This window comes from Dryas octopetala, chromosome 1, assembly GCF_963921425.1.
Source record: "Dryas octopetala chromosome 1, drDryOcto1.1, whole genome shotgun sequence".
NCBI classification, from domain to species: domain Eukaryota; kingdom Viridiplantae; phylum Streptophyta; class Magnoliopsida; order Rosales; family Rosaceae; genus Dryas; species Dryas octopetala.
Genome location: NC_141366.1, coordinates 26,013,968 through 26,038,305, shown reverse-complemented (window position 1 = coordinate 26,038,305; position 24,338 = coordinate 26,013,968). Strand labels below are relative to the sequence as shown.

General features: G+C 36.6%; 1 protein-coding gene and 1 long non-coding RNA gene across 2 annotated transcripts; one reads left to right on the top strand and one right to left on the bottom strand.

Moving 5' to 3' along the window:
• Nucleotides 1-835: 835 nt before the first annotated feature.
• On the bottom strand, nt 836-14,813 carry LOC147299447 (PH, RCC1 and FYVE domains-containing protein 1-like). The gene is made up of 9 exons (XM_086238032.1): nt 14,212-14,813; nt 12,378-12,464; nt 10,430-10,519; nt 9,412-9,492; nt 9,084-9,278; nt 6,863-9,001; nt 4,165-4,311; nt 2,948-3,327; nt 836-1,442 (listed from the first exon to the last, which is right to left on the bottom strand). Exons 1-9 carry the CDS (start codon nt 14,278-14,280, stop codon nt 1,310-1,312), a joined length of 3,321 nt encoding a protein of 1,106 aa, XP_086094158.1. The 5' UTR covers nt 14,281-14,813; the 3' UTR covers nt 836-1,309.
• A 5,640-nt stretch (nt 14,814-20,453) lies between these two features.
• Nucleotides 20,454-22,387, top strand: LOC147299446 (uncharacterized). Its single transcript, XR_015120738.1, has 3 exons — nt 20,454-20,569; nt 21,235-21,292; nt 22,318-22,387. It is a non-coding gene; the product is annotated as an uncharacterized LOC147299446 (long non-coding RNA).
• Nucleotides 22,388-24,338: the final 1,951 nt, after the last annotated feature.

Genomic DNA, 24,338 nt, shown 5'->3' with positions numbered 1-24,338 from the left:
TTGGCCCTACATTCCTTAGCCTATTAAACCCAACAATATCCTCCCAAACAAAATGAACAATAGAAGCATGAGGAGAGGCAAAACTAGTCAGCCCCAAGTCAAGAAAGAATCCCAACTCAGCTAGACGGTCCGCCCCATGTTCCTTTCTTTGTAGATATGCACCACTGTGCAAGCCCAACTACAGCCCAACAAGTCTTGACAGCCCAGAATCAAGTTAGCAAGGGGGTGGTCCATGCCAACAAAGGCATTGGCTAATCTAACAGCAGAAAGAGAATCTGACTCCACAACACCTATAGCCACAATCCCAAGCCCCTTTAAGACCATAGAAACTACCCCACAGCTCAGCTTTCATAATTAGACCAAACCCAAGATTTACAGCGAAGACAAACAACCATTCCCCATTTTGATCCCTAATAACACCTCCAGCCGAAATCATCCGTTTAGATCCTCTTAAACTTCCATCAGTATTTACTTTGACAGAGTTAGAAGAAGGGAATTGCCTAGACATAACAGCTACAGATCTGGGAGGTTTCTAGAGGTTAAATTCTTAAGAGGTTCAAAAAGTATAAGATTAGTCAAGAGGTTAAATTCTTGCATCTTTTCTAAAAAAATTCTTAAGAAATCCAAGAAATATACTCAGAGAGGACAAGTTTTACTGCATGACTACCGTTCCTTGGGTGCGACAAATTGCAATGGGATGTGGTGAACTCTACGGACCTCCACAACGACGGTAAGTAAATAGAACATGCAAAACACGGTTCCTGCCTCTTGGGATCATGTCGTAATTTTCATTTCTCAATTAGGATTAAGATTCGTATTGGATATCGATGGAGGATGAAAGAACTTTTGCTCAAATTTCTATTTCGATGGTATCAAACTAATCAAGATAAGATTTGCCTTTGAACATACATTGCAGCTGCTTATATCATTGCCTGAACACATTTATAACTGTTGAGGAAAAGAAAAAGAAAAAATTGCAGATGCTTTCCACACTTATGGAATTTACATGGCAGCTGCTTTCCACAAGAGCCAGCAACCTAATAGGAATTTACATTTCTCACCCTCAAACCCCCACACAAGGACCATAGGGAAAAAATGGAATAGAAAATCAAGGTGAAAAAAAAAAAATTAAAGAAAAAGGGAAAAAGTAAAAACACAATCAAACCCATCTAAATTCTCCTCCTATACCAAGCCTTCCTCAATCCTTTTTAAGAATGAAAGCCAATTCCAATTAACCAAAACGACCTCCGAAACCCAAGCTTGAATCTGAAAAAAGAACATTTCATGTACAAATGATTGTTTCCACATGTCAGTGAGCCAAGTCCACACTCCCAACGCCTACACTAGACTTGTCTATCATCCGCACATTGTATTGTTCATATACTCTTGCCCGGTTATCTGCCCACCAGACTTCTGCTTGTTTCTCACTAAATCGCTTCCGACTGCATTCAACAATGATAAAGAGTTTGAATTGCTCTATAATATGTGTAATGATGATATGGTCAGTTTCCGGAATGCAACTAAATACCAGTTCTCTGCAACTAATTCTCACACTATGTTCAATTGTTGCTGCACCTACAAACCCCCCTCAAGTAACCACTCCTTTGTCCAAATATTGTAATAATCTCGACTAATAAATTCAGCAACACAGTTATCAATATTATAAAAAAAAAAAAATATTTATTAGGGCCATTTGGTAACATTTTTTGTTTTTTATTTTTATTTTTTATTTTGTGCTTTCAATCACAGATCAACAAGGAAAAATGAGAGGATAGTGAGAAAAGAGATGATAGATGTAAGGGCAATAGGAGAAAATGCATATTAAATAATGCATAAAACAATAAACTAAAAATAATTTCAAATATTTTTTTTTTTTCAAGTTTTTGTTTATGCATTCTCCTTCATTTCTTCCTCACCTATCTCATCTCTCATCTACATCCCTCCTTTCTCCTATATATTTTCCTCTATCTCTTTAAATAAAGAAAATGAAAACATTACCAAACAGGCCCTTAGTATTTCATCCAATTATTTGTCAACATACATGGGGATAAAAGTTACTCAAATTCAAAAATATAAAGAATATATGCTATATGCAGATTAGGACCGTAAAATTGACCCAAGGGCTGATAAGGCTGGACTAAATGTTTTTGAGCAATTAGCCAACCTAACCCGATGTTACATACACATTGGAACAAGGTTTATTACCTGAGGGCTGAGGGTCATCCTGTAGGGCCAAACGGAGGCTTAACCCATGACCCGACCCTTTCATTTTTATAATGTATATTATATATCACATATTATTAGTATTATATGTTTTTAATTTATTTTTTTGTATTCAGTCCAAAGAAAGATATTATTATTTCTATAAGTTTATTTCCTAGTTAGAATTGTACATTAGTCTTATTTAATAAATACTTAATAACTCATCTTAGATGATTCCAGTTATAAAAACAGTAGAAAGGTAGCTTGACCCTATGTCCATTCAATTCTGTGGGCTAAGGACAAGGCTTGGGCCCAACCTTTCCATATTGGGTTGGGCCAGCCATTTTACAGCCTTATGCAGATGCACCAAAGTGAGTACGCTGCTTTAATCGCCCAGGTAGGATAACATTTGACAACTAACTTTAGTGTCAGCCAGAGAATTTCCTGCCAACACTATGTACACTGTGTGTACCCTGTCAAGATTGATAGGTGTAGGCCCTCTTCACATTAATTGTTAGGTATTTTTATTAATCCAACCACAGATATTCAAAATAGATAACCAGACTGCCATATTTCAAATTTTGTTGGGATTATTTTCCACAAAGCTTTATATTTTTACCAACACCTAGAAGGAGAATTACATTATGCACATAACTAAAAGTTGCTGATTTCTTGTGATGAAAATAATATGTTTTAATTTAATTGTCACTTGTAAATATGTCATTATGTAGGTATGAATACATACCTGAAGCGAACTCGCTTGAGATCCTTGACACCTCCTGGTAGGGAAGTAAGTGTAATATATACACCAGGCTCATCTTGCTCAACCCATTCAGTTTCATGAGATTCACTTTCTTTAATTCTGTTTCCGTTTCTAGTTGCTACTTCGGAGTGTCCTTGTTTGTTGTGACCTGAACTGCGATTACTGGTGGTGCTGGATCCGTTAGAAAGCAACTGGATGTTTGATCCATTAGAGTCTAGTTCTTGGCATGTTGCTTGACCATTCAATCGGTCAATAGAAGCACTAGATACTTCATTGGAAGGATCAGAACCTAAGGATGTAAGAGAGGGTGATTTGATATTACGTGCTGCTCCAACAGGAAGCCTTTCAGCCATGTCCTTCAACTGGTCACCATATACAAAACACAAAATGAATCATCAGCAAGACTTGGCCAATGAGAGGCCACACGACAATACTCAGTATGCTTTATATGAATTGTCCGATCACTTAAATAGAGCCTCCAGAACGGACTCAGAAACTTCTTTTTAGTGCATGATACAGTAGATAATTTACTGGTAAACATCACCCCATGTGCTTAATATGTTGAAACACATTTGTCGGAAGATAGAAAAACTTGAATCTCTAGAGAAGATAATAATCAAGCAGCCATAAATGTCAAATGAAAAGAATAAATAAAACTGAGTTGAACCCATTAATTCCCTATTCTGGTGGGACAGAACTCTAGATACAATCGAATCACATTTTCTAAAGGTACAACATAAAGAAATAATCAATTTAACTAACAGACTATATTTGATGCAATGGTTGACCTTTTAACAGGTGAAGTACATGTTAGAATCACTACTAAAAATGATAAGGAACTTTTGGAGATCCTAGAAAACCAAAATAATCTCCCTTTCCTTTCCTCCCGCTGGCTTTTAATGGAACTAAAACAATAATGAAATTAGACAATTTCAAACTGAAAATTATATCTTTGCAATTGATCACATAAAACGAAACTTTGAAAACAAGATTTCTTTCTCTTTTTCCTTTTCTTTTTTTGTTTATGAGAAATTTCCCTAAATGATATTCCACAAAGATGAATGAAATCATTGTAAAGGCTTAAGGGCTTCTACATTGACAGAATAGGCTCTTATTTTTTACACGGTATATCCAGAAATAATAATAATAATAATAATAATAATAATTACTGGACCAAAGCATGTAAACATCCATCTTACTTGGGCGGTAAGTGACTGGATCACTTCCTTTGCTGCTTTGCATTTTGCAGTCTCTGCACCTTTAATTGCTATTACTTCCTTCAGCTGTTTAGTGGTTCTTTCCAGCTCAACGTCTTGTAGTTGGGCTTTTCGAGCAAGACTTTCAACCTAAGAGATAAAATTAGTCAGGCATAATGCACAGAGATAAAACTGAACAAGTATAATCTGACTGTTGGGTCCCAAAAAAAAAAAAAAAAAAAAAAAAAAAAGAGAATTTGAATGGTGCAAAGGCCCAAGAACATTAGATCAAACTAAATTCATAACATCAATTATCTAAAAAAACATTTATCTTGCTTACAACTGAAAAAGTAACATGGTCGTTTCAATCTCTCTCTCTCTCTCTCTCTCTCTGTTTACCCCTCTGCTGTGTTTGTAATACTTAATTGCTCAGGCACTCAAGGACAGAAACTCATGCATTGTTGTCTGCACTCAACAATAAAATTCATCTTATTTTTGTTCTGTCTCTTTGTTTTAATTTTTATCCCTCTGCTATGTTCCTTAATAGTTAATAGCTCAGTCACTTAAGGAGCTCATGCATTGTTGTCTGCACTTGTACCCCCCTAAAGAACGAGTGTTAGCTTGGATAAATGCTCAAGGGAAGCTTAATACTTGTAGCATGGTTCAGAGACGGCGACCTTTTTCGTTTTATCCCCATTGGTGTGTAATGTGCAGGAATGATGCTGATAGTATGGAGCTTTCTGTTGATTCATTGGCCAGTGGCCTCAAATTTATGGTCACAACTGTTCAGGGAGGCAAGTTTAAGCTGGGTTGATCCTGTTTCATGTATTGCGTTATTATGTGAGAGATCCAAAAAATTTTATGAAAATAAAAAGGTCAGTATTGGGGAGATGTTCTATGATGGCAATCTTTTGGGTTGTGTGGGTGAAGAGGAATAAAAGGGTATTAAGGGCAAGGAGGTGGACCATTGTGGGAAAGGGTTTGCTTTTGGAATTCTTTATGGGCATCTGTATCTTTGGAGTTCAACAATTCTTCTCTCTATTCTTCTATCAGATTGGAAAGCAGTTGTAATTTAGTGTGTTTTGGTTAGGGGTTTTTTGTTCATGTGCTGTTGTATTACCACCTGATGTAGAGGTGCTCTTGTAGGTCTTTAGTATCAGATTGGAAAGCAGTTGTAATTTAGTGTGCTTTGGTTAGGGGTTTTTTGTTCATGTGCTGTTGTATTACTACCTGATGTAGAGGTGCTCTTGTAGGTCTTTAGTACAGCTTTGTATTGTGATGGACTCCTTGTTCATTCTTTTGTACCCTTTCTTTTTTATTAATGAAAGTTAAGTTTCTCATAAATATTAAATAAAATTCATCTTCATTTACCTGTTGATGAATTTTTGTCCTAAAAATTATGCCTAGTTATTTTCTTGATTGTCTGCAAATACTTGCTCATTTGAATTTTATTTGGCATCCGATTTAACAAAAACCATAACCCATCTTCATTGATTAAAAGAAACACGTAGAATAACAGAGGACAAGAAATCCACAACACAAAAAAAAAAAAAAAAATAATAATTAATTAATAATCTCCTCCTAAAAGTAGCTAGAGACAATAAACACAAAATTTATCCAATTCATCAGAAGAAGGCTCTTGAGAACAGCTCTATAATCTGAAAAGATAACAAAGAAAGAACTGCGCCTAAACTCTGAAGATACTGAAGCCCATAAGGATGCCCAAAATCGAACCCTCTCCCACAAATATTCCTTATCCCCTTCCCTCTACTGTCCCACTGTAAACAATTACTATCATAAATTCAAAAAGTTGGGCGGACTTTCTTGTGACTGCTTGATATTCTTGCAAGCTAAAATAGCAACTAATGTACTTCCTAAACTCTTACTCTACACTTATTTTATATCATATCAATAAGCACTCACCTTACTATTCACAAAAGATAGATTATAGGAGCATGCATTAAACCTAGTCCAACCCAACTAATAACAGGTTGAGTTCAGACAGAAAAAACAAGGTCTTCACAGTTACGAAGACAGCCAAAAGCCAACTCAGACCTGACAGAATAAATCTCTGTAGAGGTTGGTAGGGGACGGAGTGCCAAATTTGGATGCACACAGTGGAACCCAAAAGAACACCATAACTGACTCATGATGCACTTGAAATAAGCTCTTAACCAACATGATCCTATTCTAAATATGTGACACTCATATAACACATTTACTGTAGATCACAATACTAAATAAACCACTTTACAATAAAAGGATGGTCACCCATCCTTTCCTTTCACTCTCGTGTACCATGTAATGTAACAATTTATACTCAACTTTTACAGTTTAAATGCATTTACTTGAGATGTTTTAAGCATCAGAATAAGAATTAATACCTAGAAGGCATGCTTGCCAATATTTATACACATATTCATCAGGATACATTTCAAATTTGATGATACAGATGTTTAACTGTCTAATATTTCTAAAATTTTAATTGCAAAATGAAAATAAGTTACGTTGAAATTAAGTGGTAGGGATATTAAATTTCCAAAAATAGGTCCATTCACAATTATTTATTTCATCAAAATTAAGCTGAAAGAAGAAAAAGAAAATCAAGTAAACAAGTGAATTCTCATAAGTAGCTGACTTACAAGAGAGTTGTGCACCTGTGCTCTACTTGTTGAAAAATAAAAGGAAAAGTAGCGGGTACCTGCGCTCTTAGTTTGATAACCTCCTGGCTAAGGCTTTCATTTGTCCTTTTAGCATCATCTACAACAATCTTTGGCGATGTAAGTCCTCCCAGAGTTGGAGTTGGTGTAGTAGAACGAGGAGGGCTGGGGCGCCTTGAAATTGGGGATGTAGCTCGTGAAACAATTCTTGATCCAGGAACAGAAGCTGAAAAAAACTTCTTGGATGACCCAAATACTGGATTAAATGATTTAGAAATGTTAAGAGCTCCCCACTGTGAACCTCCATTTGGAACAGGTGAGACTCGACTGCTGTTAAATTCTAGTTTCTTATTTTTCTTTGAAGAACGGGTTTCCACATGCTTCAAGGATTCCATTGAAGAAAATCTAGCAAGTTGCACACGAGATTTTGAGTCCAACTTATCATCTTTATCAATAAGCTCATTTGACCCCTGGTTGATACTTCCTCTTCTGCTCATAGAAGACTGGGATGAAGTATCAGTTTCAAGAGCTTTTCTCAGTTTATTAGAACAATTATCACAGACACGATAAGGTTTGTTGGGATTTGGTGCCATAGAAGCCTTAAGTGACTTCTTACTGCTGCAAGAATGACAAAACACAAGTCCACAATTATAACAATTATGGCGTTTTCTTTTAAAATTAAATGGAAGGCGGCAGCCCGAACACATTGATTGATCAACTCCTGAAACCCATTTATGAAGGCAGATAGCTGCAGTAAAATTAGCACCACAAGCAATACTTTTGACTTGTTTATCTTTCAGAGCCTCAACTAATGTTGGGGAGTTTCGATCATCTATATTCCCATGACCTAAACGACCATTTGCTCCTTTTCCCCAAGTATAAACCTCAGTTCTTGAAGTTAAAACTGCAACATGACAGGCACCACAAGCAATCTCTTCCACAAAACTCTTTGAGAGTTTCCCCTCAACCCGAGCAGGGAGCTTTCCATCGGCTTGAGGATTTCCTAACTGACCATAAAGAGGACTACCCATTGTGTAGACATGGCCAGATGTTGTCAATGCAACTGTCATACTATGTCCACAAGCAACTTGACAAAAGTTGGGTTCAACAAGAGCAGCAACACAGGTAGGCACAAGTTTTGCTTCCTTGTCACCGTGCCCAAGCCGACCTTTATCACCATCTCCCCAAGTGAACAGCTTTCCTAAAGAACAGTTGCTGGAACTTGAATTCCCAACCATCACTTCTACAACTGCAGCAGTATGCCAAACACCACAAGCTGCTCGCACAGTGCGAAGGCCCTTAAGGGATTCCACTTCTCTGGGAATTGAAACACTTTTTCGATCTCCATGGCCCAGAACACCAAATGTGCCATCACCAAAAGTAAACAGTTGCCCAGAAGAGGTTACAACAGCAGTGTACCAGGGTCCACAAGATATAGATGAGACATGTATACCCTCCAAGGGCCCATTTACTCTTTTGGGCACCCAGTGGCTCACTTCATTTCCATGTCCAAGCAGCCCAAAATTGTATGTGCCATCACCCCATGTGTACAGATCGCCAGAAAGGGTAACAGCACACGTATGGTACTCACCACAAGCAACAAGTTCAATGTTCATATTACCAAGGGCATCAATAAGCTTTGGATGCAAAACGTCAACATCTACACCATGCCCAAGCCTGCCTCCAGATTCCTCTCCCCAAGAGAAAATCTCTCCTTGCTTGGTTACTAAAGCAGCATGTCGTCCACCACAGGCAATGTTTTGGACATCAAGTACCACTGCAGACTCTAAGGCTTTGGGCAACAAAGAATCCATTTTTGCACCAAGACAAGTTCCAACTCTATGAGAACCACCACCCACAACACCATCTCCTGTGCCTTCTCCCCAAATGAAAACGTCTCCCAATGCATCACCATCATCATGACCAGAACCTTGGCTTGATGAGCTAACAGCACTGGATAGACTAACTCTAAAAGCATCCATTGCCATTGCCTTCATCTGACCATGTACACTATCCGAGCCTCCTGATGACAAAGAATGTACTGAACCACTGGCCGAATCTGAAGGGAAGAAACCCTTGGGAGGGACAGCATATAGTATCACATCTGATAGTGCCTTATCCAGACCATTTTTAGGAGGACTTTCATATGGACTATGAAGGCGAAAGTGATCTGCACCATCCTGAATTCAGCAAAAGAGCAGAATTTAATTTAAATTCTCAACATAAGTGATGAAAAGTATACAAAGGAAAAAGAAATCATACCTTCTGTAAGCTATCATTACTACCAAATGGAGAATTCAGAGGAGAACTTCTCCGAGTGTATGTTCTAGGACTATTTGCTTCAGATGGAATCCCATCACTCCTTGACTCTGTTCTCCATTTTCGATGATGGCTGCGGGCTATCAATGCTTTTAAACCACTAAACCACACCTCAGCTTCATCTTTATCCTTGCATATCTAGTACAAAAGAATCGGATACTAGATTATAATAAAGTTTAACACAAAAATATTTGAACCATTCTATGACAATAGGATAGGAGCTATTTAGGAGGACCTAGATAACAATCAAAGACAGCAGAATAATTCTTACCAAATCTAGTGATCTGTCATTATATATTAGAGAAAATGACTGATACTCCTTCTCAGGCCGTGGATACCTTTGAAAGATTGGCTGAAATAAATATAAGCCATGTTCAGTACATAACAGAAAAACTTCAGACTTAACAGTTAACACCATGTTATTGTGGATATATAAAGACATGGAGCTTCTGAGTAAAACACAATAAACAGTCAGCCACACATGAAAAGAGAAAGACTAATGGCATACGAAGAACAACATTCAACACTTCATAGGATCTAGAATGGCACAAAAATATAGGCCATGTATGGTATATATTTCAAGAGGAAAAAAAATTAAGAAAATAAGAAAAAGGTAATGAATATCTAAATTTGGTCAAAAGATCCAGATTTTCCATATACGCAGTGGGGCCTTTTGAGTTGAAAAGTTGAAGTTACAACCAATGAAGATTTAATCATACACCAAAAAGAAAATTTATACCTTAAATTATTCTTCAAAAAGAAAAGTATTCTTTAGCGTAAGATATAAACTTCAAGAAAAAAGGAAATTAGTAGTCAAGGAATTGGTATCACCACAACTGCATCTTGATTAATGCGTTAGTGCACTAAAGGAGCAAGAAGTTAGCAAGGAGAACAATTAATTATGACCCTTTTAGCAAAATTTATCCATAAGTAGTAATCAGTCTAAGGTGACAGGTTGAGGTACAGAACAGACGTAAGGTTATATCAAAAAAGATTGTATATCTCATGAATCTGACCATTATATCCAACTCCATTCAGCTATGCAAGGTTTGGACAACAGTGATATGTATGTACTTTAATTGTTCTGAACAATAAAAAGTACAAGTAGTTGACAAAAAGAATAGCAACTTTTTCCAGTTCCATAATGCTGTTACATGGGACATAACCATCTTTGAATGACAAAATTATCAAATGATATAGTCATGTAGCCACATTATAAAAAATTAATAGCATAGCAATAACTATGCAAGTACAGTATAGACAGTGTATCTTCACATAGGGATACTTACGGTGCGTTGCCCAGAAATAATTCTAGACACGTTGCTTAGCTTAAGGTGCTTTTCCTCTTTCCCAGAGAACCATATTAGAACGGACTCATCCTGAAAGAAAGAATGCAAAGACGAATTATATCTACTAGCAGAAAGAATTCGGTTTGACAATAAGATGAATTGAAATGAAACTACTGCATTCAAGATTGCACGACTTATAACCACAATTACATGCCTCACGTACAAAAATCATAAAAGATTGTTAATAATAAGGGAATTTGATGATATGGTTGCAGAGGAAAGTGGCATAAGTGAAATTAATAAGTTAAATAGCATTTGATTCAGCCTGATTTATTTGGTGCTGAATAGATGTTAATGTAGTTCAATCTGTCTATGTTTAAAGATGGCACTCAAGCTATTTTAGATATTACTCACTCAATCTGTTACTTGGCATTTGAATTGTTACAATACTGCTTTCATATGGATCTCGAACATTTAGAACTCTGTATGATTGCATTTGGAAACATGATGTCATGCATATAGCTAAAAGCAGCCACAGTTTAGCTGTCAAGAAACCTACGCGCATAAAGTTAACCACATGGTTGTTTGTATTTTCCAGTTCCTTGCAATGCTCAGTTACCAAACATCGCCAAGGTATCTTTCATTTCCCTTTTCGGGTGAGTAATCAGGGAAAAAAATTGTTTATATTGCAGTAACCAAATCCAAAACAAATATTATTATGGCTCTGAAGTTCTGAAAGATAAATCCAAGTTGGCTCTCTCTCTCTCTCTCTCTCTCTCTCTCTCTCTCTCTCTCTCTCTCTCTCTCTATATATATATATATATATACCCCTCTCTCTGATAATTTTTTTTTGAAAAAAAAAAAACAAATGAATACATGTACTCAAATAGATAAAAGGCAAGAGCTTTTTTTGAAATAGAGAAGGAAGCTTTCCAAGCTTTGTGGCCCAACTGTGTGAACAAGTTGGTCCAGATTGTGGCATTGCATGTGGTAAGTTAGGCCCCAAGACATTTGGCATATTATTATGTGCAGGCATGTTATCCCATTCATTTATTTCATTTAATGGCATGTCCCGCCTCTCCATTCTGTTATTTTTCTGTCTAGTGGCATTGCATGCAAAGGAGTGGTACAATTTGGAAAAAATGAGAACAGAAAAATTTTGTGATTGCAAACAAATGTAATGGATCATTGTCTACTGTATGTTTATTGAATATCTGAGTAGATTGACTTGGGTTCTCACTAGCATATATTTGGCTAGATTTGGAAACTTATATATGTTTTTTATCCCTGATTTGGTTGAACAGTAAAACAAAGCAAACTAGAGCTGCACGAACATCATACTTTTGTGTGTGTATGTGTCACTGTCATGAGGGAAACATTTATATCGCAATAAAATGAAAAAGGAAATGCATTTAGGTTGCATTGGATATGTGCATTTATAATAAGGGATTTTGAAGTTGAACTGTTAGTGAAAATTGTTACTTTAGAAGTATTAATTTAACCTATAGGTAAATTTGACTATATGAGATATGATGGACTTGAAATATTCAAGAAAAAAGTGTCATTTTAAATTCATTATCTAAATCACTTGAATAAGAGTTATCTTTTCAATTCATAACAAAAAGTCTCAAAAATCTCTTCTTATTTTTATTTTTTTAATATCAAAACCCTCTAAATACCTCGTTTTATATCCACATATCCAAATACAACCTCACATACTTCAAACACTAGCTTTAAATAGAAAGTGATTCATAAATTTGTTCATGCATGTAAGAAGGTGGAAATGGAAAACAATATGATCAGTTGAACTAGAAATTGAGATATGAACGACTAGTAGGTACTGTTGCAAGGAAAATAAAACAAACATATATAGATATGAAGAAACACAAAGGCAGGCACAAATACAAGATTGCAATATACTTATCAAGAAATGCAGGACCAAGCTTACATTGGAAAGACGGAAGGGACAAAACTTGGGCTTTCCCCTTCGTCCATACTTAAGCAAGTATGCCCCTTTCTTCAGAGCAGTAATAGCCTGTTGTAAAGATCAACCAAGAAACTAACTTAAGCATTTTCGGCACATTTGCAGGTGGGAAGAAACTACCAATAAAAGTAACTATAGCTAAGTACAGAAAAAGGATGAGTAAATTGCATAATCAACAAAATATTTAAAATGTGAAAAGGACATAGAGACTTTAAAGAAAAGAAAAGACGGAAGTGCATCAATACCCATGAGCAAGAATTTGAAATGAGTCCTGGTATACGACACCTTCTGAGAATTCATGTTGAAATTTTCACCTTCCGGCTATTTTCCAGAACCCATATTAAAATGGCTTAGGAAAGTAACCAATCATGGAAATTCAATTTAAAAATGTATTCATTCCAAGAAGTGATGCTCTACAAGGTAATGAATACAATATTCCTAAACAGCAGTCTGAAAGTGTTGATACAAGAAGAGAAACATATTGGCAAGGGATAATGGGGAAGAAGGAGAAAATTCCGATCTCAAAAATCTTAGAAAATTCTTTCATTATCTTCATCATGCTTCAATTATTGCCCAGATTATCATGGAGAACAAATTGAAAGATTCTTTTCCACTAAACAACATTTTATTTTGCATAGCCATGCCTCCTATTAGCTCCTCCCCCCCCCCCCCCCCCCCTCCCCTCTTTATTTTTCTCTTTTTTTCTCACTAATCTCATCCTGATTATTTCCAGTCACCTTCGCAGTTCTAACATACCAATAATGCACATGCCTAGATTATCTAAATCTCAAAACATAATTGATCCTGCATTTCATATTTATATTGCCAACATCCTCCATCTCAAATAATGTAAAATTATCTAGATTTGACATTTTTCTCTGCTGTGGGCATCTTGTGGTCTCTACTCATAACCTTTTGAATTGATATAATTATACTGAAATCACTTAAAGCATCCTTCATGTTTCTGGTTTCATACTCGCCAAACTATGTGTGTCAGTCATCATCATTTGTAAGCAACAAATAATGCTATTGATCCAGCTTCAGTCCCTTAATCTTCTCATCATTTATATACCATTATATATAGAGAGCATTTGTTGTCACTGATAAAAAGTGATCAGCATACAAACAAGTACAGCAACAGATAGCTGAACACGATTAACTCAGCTTTTGGAAAAAGAATAGAGACTAACTCAGCCTGATGAATTAGTGCTTTGCATTTGTTTGTTTACAAAGTAACTGCAACCTGATTGCTAAACTCATACAGTGAACTCTTAAAAAATCTGTCATATGGTCATGCCTAAACTTAGAGCAACCAAATCTGCCACTTCAACTACCCAACCCCCACATCCATATCACAAAAAGCAGAAAAAAATGCAAATAACAATAAGTTCACAGAAAACTCAACACTGCATGGTTAAGGCAACTCTTAGCTATGTTTACCAAACAGTAAACACATAAACTCAGTAATCAACTATCTTTCATTTCATTTGAACAACAACCCAAGTATCAGTGTTAGCAATTACTCGAGTCCATAACTTAATCTAAATGCGCTCCTACAAATCCCATAAGTAAAAATCACATTCAAAAAAATCATTTCACACCGTCTGCAACCCAATGCCACTTGATCACAATGAGAAAAAATCGCAACAACAACAACATCATCGCCAAAATAGCATCACATGCAACAAACAAAACTACTCAATTTGGGGTTATTAGTATATTCCAATTAATTTAAACCATTAAACAACTCATTATCAACCAAACCCGAAAAGAACCAAAACCAATACGCAGGATATACCTGTTCAATGTCTCTTTCGACCGGGCCAGTCCTGCTAAGATCGGAAGCCATCCTATCGGTCCGCGACATTTCTTCTTCTCCTCAGAAAACCCTAAGTACCTCAAAATTCTAAACCCCAATTCGGGACTCAATCATTCCCATAACCAAACACTGCCATTCACCGATTCCTAACTGAGTCTCCAAGCCGAACCCCATATCCTCGCTCCCAAACAGCCCCAAATCTCCACCGACACTTGAATCTACCATCGTAGCCACTCAGTTCAACTCAAATTCTCTCAGCTTCAGCTCCTTTGACTACAAGAACTGTACAGAAAACGACGCCGTTGGAGTCTTGAAGTGAAGTCCGTAAGTTGGTCTAGTGTGAATGAAACCAAGAGTGAAATGAGGCGAGAGTTTGTTGATTCCGAGAATTGCGGAAGCGGTGAGTTGGTGAGTCACTGAGTTACGCACTCGAGACAGTGTGTGAGAGAATCGGGGCAAGAAAGTGAGGGAAAGTGTGAGAAAATCCAGGTGAGTATGATCTGATTATGAATGAGTTGCAGAAGAGAGAGAAACAGCTTTAACTCCACAGAGAGAGAGAGAGAGAGTGAGTGGTGGAATTATATTTATTTTTTAATTCTTTTGATTATGAGAAAGTGTAATAAATAATAAAAAGATGTTGACAAGTGAGAGAACTGAAAACAGAATGGCAAAAAAGGTAGAAGAGAAGGGTGATTAGGATAATGCCCATGTTATTATCTGAATTTTCTTATTTGACCCTTTTTTTTTCTTTATAACATGACACTTGCTTTATGGTCTTTCTGTTTCTTTCTTTTATCACTATCTGTTTTATTTTTTTCTATTTACTGTCTTTTTTCTTTTTCTATTTCTTGTGTGAATGACAAAAAAGTCACACAATGAAAAGAATACAAAATAAAAATTGGGAGAATTTAAGGTCTATTTGGGAGTGCTTTTATAAGAAGGCACTTTTACTCAATAAAGAAAGCAGTTTGTTGTTTGGATCAAGGAGTAAAATTTCGGTTTCGAGGAAATTTTCGATGGAAATTTCGACGGAAATTTTCGCGGAAATTTCGATTAAAATTTCGATTTCGATAAAATTAGACAAAAACGTCGAAAATTGCTATTAAAATATGGAAATTTTGAATGAAACTTGATCATATGTTTATTTAACATATTATCTACTACATTGATAAAAAACATTGAAGAAATCAAATAATATAGTAGATTTCATGTGATATGTGATGAATATAATGTGCGCCGGAGACAATACTGTTAAAAAAATACTTCACTAATTAATAATTACATAATAAAATTACACGAATAAATCACTAATGTGACAACGAAAAGTAGCAAGCTTGCTCAAAGGGACTTGGAAATGGTCTTCGATAGTTAAATTAAGCCGAATTGGGTTAAAATAGAACCAATCCGATAGCAGCGGCGACAACTGTTTACTTAAAATTTCAATTTTACAAATTATCAAAATTGGAAAACCATTAAGAAAATGAAACTTCATGATAAGGGGATAAATTTGTTTTTCATAATTTATGTTTATAACTAAACGAAACACAAAATTGACCAGATCAAACCCCAAATAAAATCTCAAACCTTTTTTTTTTCTTTCCAATTGTCTAAAGACTCCAAATCTCAATCTACCTTAAAAAAAAAATAAAAAATCTTTCCTTTTTTCTCTTCTTTTTTTTCTTTCCTTTTCTTTTTTTTTTTTTTCTTTTCTCTTCTTTTTTTTTTCTTTTCTCTTCTTTTTTTTTTCTTTTCTCTTCTTTTTTTTTTCCTTTTCCTTTCTTTTCTCTTCTTTTCTTTTTCTCCTTTTTCCTCTTCTTCCCCCGTGCCCTTCCTCTTATTTTTTTTTCTTTTCTTTTTTTTTTTCCTATTCCTTTCTTTTCTCTTCTTTTCTTTTTCTCCCTTTCCCTCTTCTTCCCCCGTGCCCTTCCTCTTTTTTTCTTTTCTTTTCCTCTTCTTCCCCCACTGGTCTTCCCTTCCTTCAGTCCTTCCCCAGCCACCAGATCTGCGCCCACCTCCCGCGCCGCCCGCGCCGCTCGCTCACCTCACACAGATCCACCGTCCGCGCCCATCGCTCGCCTCCTCCCTCCTTGCCCAGCCAGCCTCGCGCCTCCTCACTCGCCCAGAACCCGCGACTCGAAAATTTCCTCCTCACTCGCCCAGAACCCGTGCCTCCCACCCCGCGACTCGAAAATTTCGCCGAAATTTCGAGGATTTCGGAAAATTTCGACGAAATTTTTCGAAATTAATTTGGTATAGTGTTAAAATTTCCATACCTTTAAAAAACGAAATTTTACTCCTTGGTTTGGATAACCATGAAAGTGTTTTTCTATTATATAAAAGAATTTTTACTATTATTCATAATGTTTAGCTACATAATAAAAAAAATACTTTTATTATTGACAAATTATCAAAAAGGGCATTATATTCTCTTATAAATATTTATAAACAAAATTAATAAAGAATACTGTCATATATTTATAATTCGTACACCAACTAATGCATCAATTAAATTATAAAAGAATGAAAACCATACATGATAAATTTTTAATGCAAAATAAAACGTCATTGATAGTTATTTATTCAAGAAAAAAAATGTTAAATTGTTGTGTGGCAATAAAATTTGGCATAAGTTTCAACTAAACGTGAGAAGATTTGCAATTCTCTTGCATTCGTCATCCATCTCTCATCCATGAGTTAAATTTTGTTCTTGAGCAACCTCTTCACTTCCATGCTCTCCCTCATCTCCTATGGGAAGTAGGTCTTCATCATCATCATAAGGTTTGAATTATGGGTCTGTTATAGAATGAATTCTTATGAAGTTGTGGAGGGCCATTGAAGCAACAACAATTTGTACTTGTTTTTTCCAAAGGAAAGTCATTAATTTGACGTATCATTCTCCATCGAATTTTTCGAATACCAAACGTTCTTTCAATTGTGCATCTGAGAGATGAATGTCTATGATTAAATATTTCTTTCTTCCCTCTTGGTAAACTTCTACATCAAAAATTTGGAAGATAATATCACTCACCCTTATAAGGTCCTATATATCCTTATTATCTAGACATCTTCTAACTGATGTTGTCTAGTCTTATAATTTGAGAAGACCCCTTTCTCAAATTATAACCTAATGATTTGACCAAAGTCTTCATAACAACTATCTTAGAATGTCACATAAGTTATTCGCCTTCTTTACGGAAAGTGACAGATTCTTTGTCGTACAACTATGATTCTTCATACATGTATTACTAGACCCAATCCATACGTACTCCAAGTCCATGTCTTGAGTATGGATACATTGTATAGTTTTATTTTGAGATATTATTTTGAGTTTTCCTTGGTATTATTTTGAGATAATATTATGTTGGTTCAAGGTTGAAGTAGTTGCTCATAATAAGATTGTGGCCTAGTTCTCGGTCTCGAGAGATATAGCGTCGTGGGTTGGATGTGCCTCCATGTATTGGTTTTTCATTGAGTTGTGCATAAGAAACTGCAACACCCATGGCACACGCCGTGAGATTTATGATTTCTTGATCCATCATTTCTAGTTGCAAATTAAACATCTCTTCCTCCTCATCATAATCGTTGGTGAAAGACATCCTAAAACAGAGTGTGATTAAAGCGCAGGTTTAGCCATGATATTTATAAAAATACATGTGAAATCAAAGATAACGATCCAACGAACTAGGTTTGTTGTAATGCAAACGCGTGTGACATCTAAACGAATCAAAATCTTATCATCTTGGAAACCTAAACAAATTATAATTTATGATGTGAGAAACATAAACGAATCGAAATCTTATCATCTTGGAAATGTAAAAATTCAAGGCATATTTAATAATAGGATATTTTATTTCAATTCATAATATTACACGGCATAAAGTACACACATATTGATAAAACACACACAAACATAAAATAGACGACAAATATAAAGTAAACGACAAACATAATTGAAAATACAATGAAATTAACACTAGTTATATGGTGAAAAGTCAGTGTTGGGAAAGTACCCTTCTAAGTTTGATGTGCCCTGATTGGCCTCATTATAGCAGCACTTGCATTTCATCTTGCCATAATTTCCCACTGTCATGCCTCCCAAAACGCTAGTTATTCTTCAAACATGGTGTTAAGCTTCATTTTCATGACCGGCCTCCAAGTCTTTTTGCTTTTGTTTGAAATTGGTGTGCTCTTTGATCAATTGCTCGCGTACAGCAGACAACGTCTTGGTATCTTGGCAAAGGGTCTTGATACTATCAGCAATTTCAGCCACTTGGGAACTATCTTATCTAGCCCTCTTTGACTTCTTTCTGCCAGGTGGCTTCGGGTGACTACCGACAAGTGGTTGAAAGGCCGAATCATCCTCAACCGCGCTCAATTGAACCGTTTCAGCATAATTGTCATCGACATCGGCATCAGTGGGGTGTCGGTTGGAGTGCCTGACAGTTCATGTTGCCACTTCACAAAATGCTGCATCTTGACAAAACAATGGAGTCAACCAAAAGGACAGTTTTCGGGTAGGTTGCTTGGTATCATACGTTAGAAAAAATCACCTAGTAACATGAAAACAAATTAATGAATTATAAATGGAACACAAAATATTTAAATTTAATTAACAAAAAAACTCACCACATCAATTTGGTTTTGCCCACTAGTTTGTGCTCATTCCGCTGCCAAGATACATTTATGATACTTCGAGGTGGCTTGCCTTATCTTCTTGAAGTGAGCTATGACCGCCCCAATTTGTGCCCATTAGCCACGACTCGAGGACAATTCTGAATAAAATGATTGTACACTTTACGCCAAAAATCTATATTTTGTTGATTAGAACCGATTTTACAATCTTCAGAGTGTTGTATCCAAGCTACAACTAGAGCTTCCTCTTCCTCATTGGACCAATTATTCCCCTTTGGATTTACCATGATTGAAAAGAAAATTTTTCTACAATTAATTAGTATGCAAACAATAGATGAGTGAGTGAAAATATGGGGTGAGAATGTTGATTTATCTACCTCAAGTGCAAAGTTGTCAAGTTTTAGTATGAATTGAGAATTAAGTAGGTGATTGTCATACTCAAGAGATTGGATTGAGACTTCAACTACAAGCTAGATTGATTTTAGGATATAAAACTAACAACAAACTACTATGTACTATGCAAAGTCACGGCTAAGCATCATGATATACACAAATGAGTAGTATTTGGTTGTTAGTTGGTTGATTGATGACAAGTAACACTAAAATGAAAGACAAGTAAATTTAAATGGAAAGTAAGCAAATTCAAGTACAAGTTTAAATTGATAATGATATGAGATGCAACGACCCGACCCAAAGTTCACTGGAAGTTAAAATTTTTATGTAACTTTGGTTTCAAGAGGGTTTCAAGGAAGTTTAGTTTTCGCGACCTTGGAAATTTTTTTAAAAAATTTACTTTGGGAGTTTTGAGAGTTATTTGACGTTTTCACTAAGATTGATTTAACGTTATTTAAAAGTTAAATTTGGATTTAAAAATGTTTCGTTTTAAAATTTGTAAGACTGTATTTTTCTGAATTTGATTTCGAAAAGTATTTTAAAGATTTGGGAATTTATTGTGAATATTTTGGGAATTTATTGAGAAATAAAATGTTTTGAATTTATTTTATATTTTTTTGTTTTAATTTAAGCTTGACCAAAAGTTGACTTTTAAAATGAATGAGATTTCGATTTTGACTTCGGGTCCGTTAGATAGGTTTCAATCCCACGATTTCATAGACACGCGGCACGCGCCAATCCGAGTTACGGATTGAAAGATATAGGCGTTTAAAGTGAGGGGCAATGTTGTAAATTTATAAAAGTGGGTTTTAAAATCAGATTTCCTCTCTCTCTCTAGATTTTTCCACAACTCTCTCTCTCTCTCTCTAGAACTTTCTCTCTTCCTTTTTATTTCTCTCTCTCTCTCTCCCGCACTCTCACTTCTCCCTCTCTCCCCGAGCTCACTCACCTCCTCCTCTCTTCCCTCACCGGCGCTGCCAGCTCCGGCCTACTCCCCGGCGACGAGAGGCCGGCGACGAGTCCCTCTCGTCGTCACCGACCCCACAGACCCCCTAGCTTTCCCTCTCTCTATGACTCCCTCTTCTCCCTCCCCCACTGTGCGCAATCGACTCAGCCCAGCCCGACCAATTCCGGCCATTTCCCGACCAGCCTAGGCCACCGGCGAGCCTTCTCGACGCCGGCCTCCTCTCCCGGCCATTACTCCAGCCAGCCCAGCTCCCACACGCGCGAAATCAGGGCCAGAGGAAGCCCAGCCCGCCGCCATTGCTCTCCGGATTCCAGCCTTCCCCGTCGCCAATCAATGCTTTTTCCGGTGGGTTTTCTTCTCTCCTACTGGGTTTTTCATTTCCTTATGTATTTGGTTGTTAAAAACTAGAAATTTGAAACTTGAAATTTGGGGGTTTAAAGCCAGTTCGGGTGTGCTTTGAAATTTGGTTTTGGAGATTGTTCTTGGTCTATTATTGGGCGATTTCTACCTCTTAGGAAGGATGATTGATGTTTAGGATCAAAATTCGAAGTAATTTGGAGTAAGTTGCAGGATTCACTATGGTGGTGGTGGCGATGGCGGTGGTTCCGACCACTCAGCCGTCAATTCTTTAAGATGACACGAAATCAAGAACTCACATTAAGTCGGTCGTTGTTTTGGACTGTTGGGTGTTGCCCAAATTGACGAAACTCAATTTTGGGTGCTATTTGGATACTTTTGGTTACCGAAACGACTTTCGGACGAACCCCAACCGTGGTGTCCTATGCAAGAAGCTTTATTTGAGTAGAGTTGACGGATTAAAAAGTTTGGTGTGTGGTGGGTTCTGAGCCGGGAAGAATATATATACTGATTTGTGTTTATGGGCTTTAAGATGAAGTTGATTTTTACCGTTGAAAATAGGGGGTTGAACGAAATACCTAGTTTTATACACACACCTTGTAATTGGTCGTTGAAGTCGAGACTAATCTTATGTTTTATTGGTTTATTTTTAGGCAAGACGACCGTGGCTCGTGACGATCCGGTGGAAGATCGACATTAGATGTTCTCACTGTGAGTGGACTAACTTTTAAATTTTTCTGAAATGTTTTTACATGTTGATGATTAAATTCTATTACTTAGCTATATTGAGTTTGAAATTAAGCTAAAGGATTTTTGGGTTAAAATTGGGTTTTTAAATTCCTTTTTCCTAAGTTTAAATTGATATTTATGGTTTTTGCATTTCAAAGTTTCATGGATTTATGAATTTAGATATTTTGAGTTGAACAAATGTATATTCGATGAGTTTGGTTTTGTTAAGAATAGTTTTGGAAGAAAAAGAAAAGGATTGAGATTTGAATTATGTGTTTATGAGTTATCGGTTTTCAAACCACCTTTGCAGTACCCTCCAGGTTACCAGATTTAATAGGTCTTTGGGACCCATCACGGCACACACATAGGCTTTGGGCCGTGTGTCGGGATGCTTCGCCCTTTGGGGGCCGCTCTGCGTGCACGTACGACAGAATATCCGGCTCTGCGTGCGTACGACAGACTCTTGGCTCTGCGCACGTAAGACAGAATTTGTGGCTCTGCATGCGTATGACAGATTCTCGGTTCTGCGCATGTATGACAGATTATTTATGGCTCTGCATGCGTATGACAGATCCTCAGCTCTACGCATGTATGACAGATTATATGGGTAACTGACTGGTGTGTGTTTTCAAATGTTAAGTATTTTAAGTGATGAGTTTATGACAGTAAAAGTTTAAGTAAGACAGTTCCAGTTGAACAGTTTTATTGATTTTCAGTATATTGAGAATGTTTGAGAAGAAAGTTTTCAGTTCAAGTTATTTATTTATAGTTTGAGAACTTGGATTTTCAAAGTTTGATTTTCAGCTTCAAATTTTATTACTTTACTGGGAAATGGTTTTAAAAAAATTGGGGGATTTCAAAGGACATCGTAAGGTTTAAGCGTTAAATGTGGTTAAAAGGGTTTTTCTGAAAAAAGTATTCAAACTATGATTTTCATTTCCGTTTAACTGTCCACTCACTGAGCCTATCTCACAGTTTCTTTGTTTTGTCTTACATTGTCCCCCCAGGTAGTAGCTTTGGTGGAGGTCGAGCCAATAACGTCGAGGCATTTGCGTCCATATCCTTACTCCAACCCTGTAGGCGTTATTCTAGCTTTGTAAAATGGTTTCTATTTTAAAATGTTGGGTCTGAGACCCTATTTGGTTGTGGTAGAGGTGGTTGATGATTTAGAAGTGTTTTTAACAGGTTTAGAAATTTCTGGGTTAGTCCATTTTCAGGGGAGGTTCTGCCGAATTTTTGGTAGGATTTTCCTTGAATTTGGATTCCCGCAGGACCTCTCCGGGTTTCAGGGTGGAATCCGGGGGCGGTCCTGTCATGAGATTTGGGGTTGTTAGGGGTTCACACTAACCCTTCTATATAACAAACAATGCAATTAGTGATTATGCCAAATTGGATATATTAGATTTTTTCCTAACCCCGGCCAAGATGAATTAAGGCACATCCTCTTTTATGTTATCAACTACCCCATCCAAGGTGATAGCTAACTACCCAAGATTAATGTCATAGCCAACCCTAGGTGCAAAAAGTTCTAAGGATGAGAAATCCAAGCAATTAAAACAATCCAACCAAAGTGCTTTTAAATTACCACACTCTTAAGCAACATGCTTTAGAAACTAAAGTTCATCAAACTCCAATTTCTACATGACAACATTTCTCATATGCACAAGTGATGAGTTCATACATACAAGTTGTGATCATTAAACTAGCATAAGATATAAATATCCAAATAGGCATTATTTCACAAATCACAAAGTCATTACATAGTTGGGCGCGCTAGAGCTAAATCTTTAGCCCCAAATCAAGAAACTACTCAGTAACTATAAAAATTACAAACAACATCACCAATTAAACATAAATGGAAACAAGAAGGAAAAAATAAAATTCTAGATGTTGAAGCCAATTAAGCTCCCAAGGGGTGTCACTCCTCCAAGGATGCCCAAAATAGCTTCTTGTCCCAGGTGCCTCCAAATGTCACGAAATTAAACCTAGGAAAACTTCAAGGTGTTAGCTTCTATCTCTAATTGGATTCATGTCAATATCTATTAAGGAGAATAAATGGTGCAATTTCTCATTTTATTGCTCAGAAGCCAAAAACACAAAACTAAATAAAATTTAAAGCTTTTATTCAAATGAATTCACAAAAACTAAGTAAGAGGAATATAAAATGATGTAAATTCATGAATATATTAGGGAATGACCAATTTTATGGAGGAAATGTTAAACTAGCTGTTACAAATTTTTTGTGATTTTTTGGCATTTTTTTGATTTTTGTATGATTTTTTATTTTGAAATTAACAGACAAATAATGTGAGCCGTTGGATGAGCAACGGTCACTTTTTTCGAAGGCCTAGATTTCGCCAGCACACTGCCCAAGTTTGAAAAATAAAAAAGCAATGGTCAGTTGTTCATAGCCGTTGATCGATCTCCAATGGCTCAAAGATCCCAGCCGTGCGTGGCTTATATAGGAGGCGCATGGAGCGTGATGTAAGAGTGGGCCAGGGGCTGTCAGCCACTTGTTTGCTGATGTCATCACTTTTAGTGCGGGTCCTACTCTCTATTACTACTCTCACTCTCTATTACTTTCATATGGACCCATACATGGCCTTCATTTCTTGGGCTTACTCACTCTCATTTGTCTGAGTTTTGGTGAGTGTTGCCTTCGGAGCTGCCAAGTTGGGCAGTGGCAGCAGCGGTTACAACCATTCAGTTACCAACTCTAGTTTCTAGCATCTTTTAAGCGTCTAATTTGATAAGTTGTCGGATTTATATAGGGTGAAGGTGTTGGAAATGATCGGAGTGTAATTTGGACGGTATTTATGTACTTTTCCAAGACCGAACAAGCTCTAGAATAATTGTAGTTTTGGGGTAGGCTCTACATAATTAACTTTGGATTTATGGTTGGTTTACTTTATGTAATTAACATTAATTTGAGCAGAAAAGTTTTAGAGTTAAGTATAGTGTTTAGGAGAAGAAGATTCTAACTGTTGTATTGAGTGAGAGTTGGGTGGACGTTAGGCTTCACACACAC

What these genes read in the sequence shown, in the direction of transcription:
- LOC147299447 (XM_086238032.1), bottom strand. Translation starts at nt 14,280, where the DNA reads ATGTCGCGGACCGATAGGATGGCTTCCGATCTTAGCAGGACTGGCCCG. An exon ending in GTAATGATAGCTTACAGAAG is followed by an intron (nt 9,002 to 9,083) that starts GTATGATTTCTT and finishes TGCTGAATTCAG; the next exon opens with GATGGTGCAGATCACTTTCG. An exon ending in TCCAGTCACTTACCGCCCAA is followed by an intron (nt 3,328 to 4,164) that starts GTAAGATGGATG and finishes TATGGTGACCAG; the next exon opens with TTGAAGGACATGGCTGAAAG.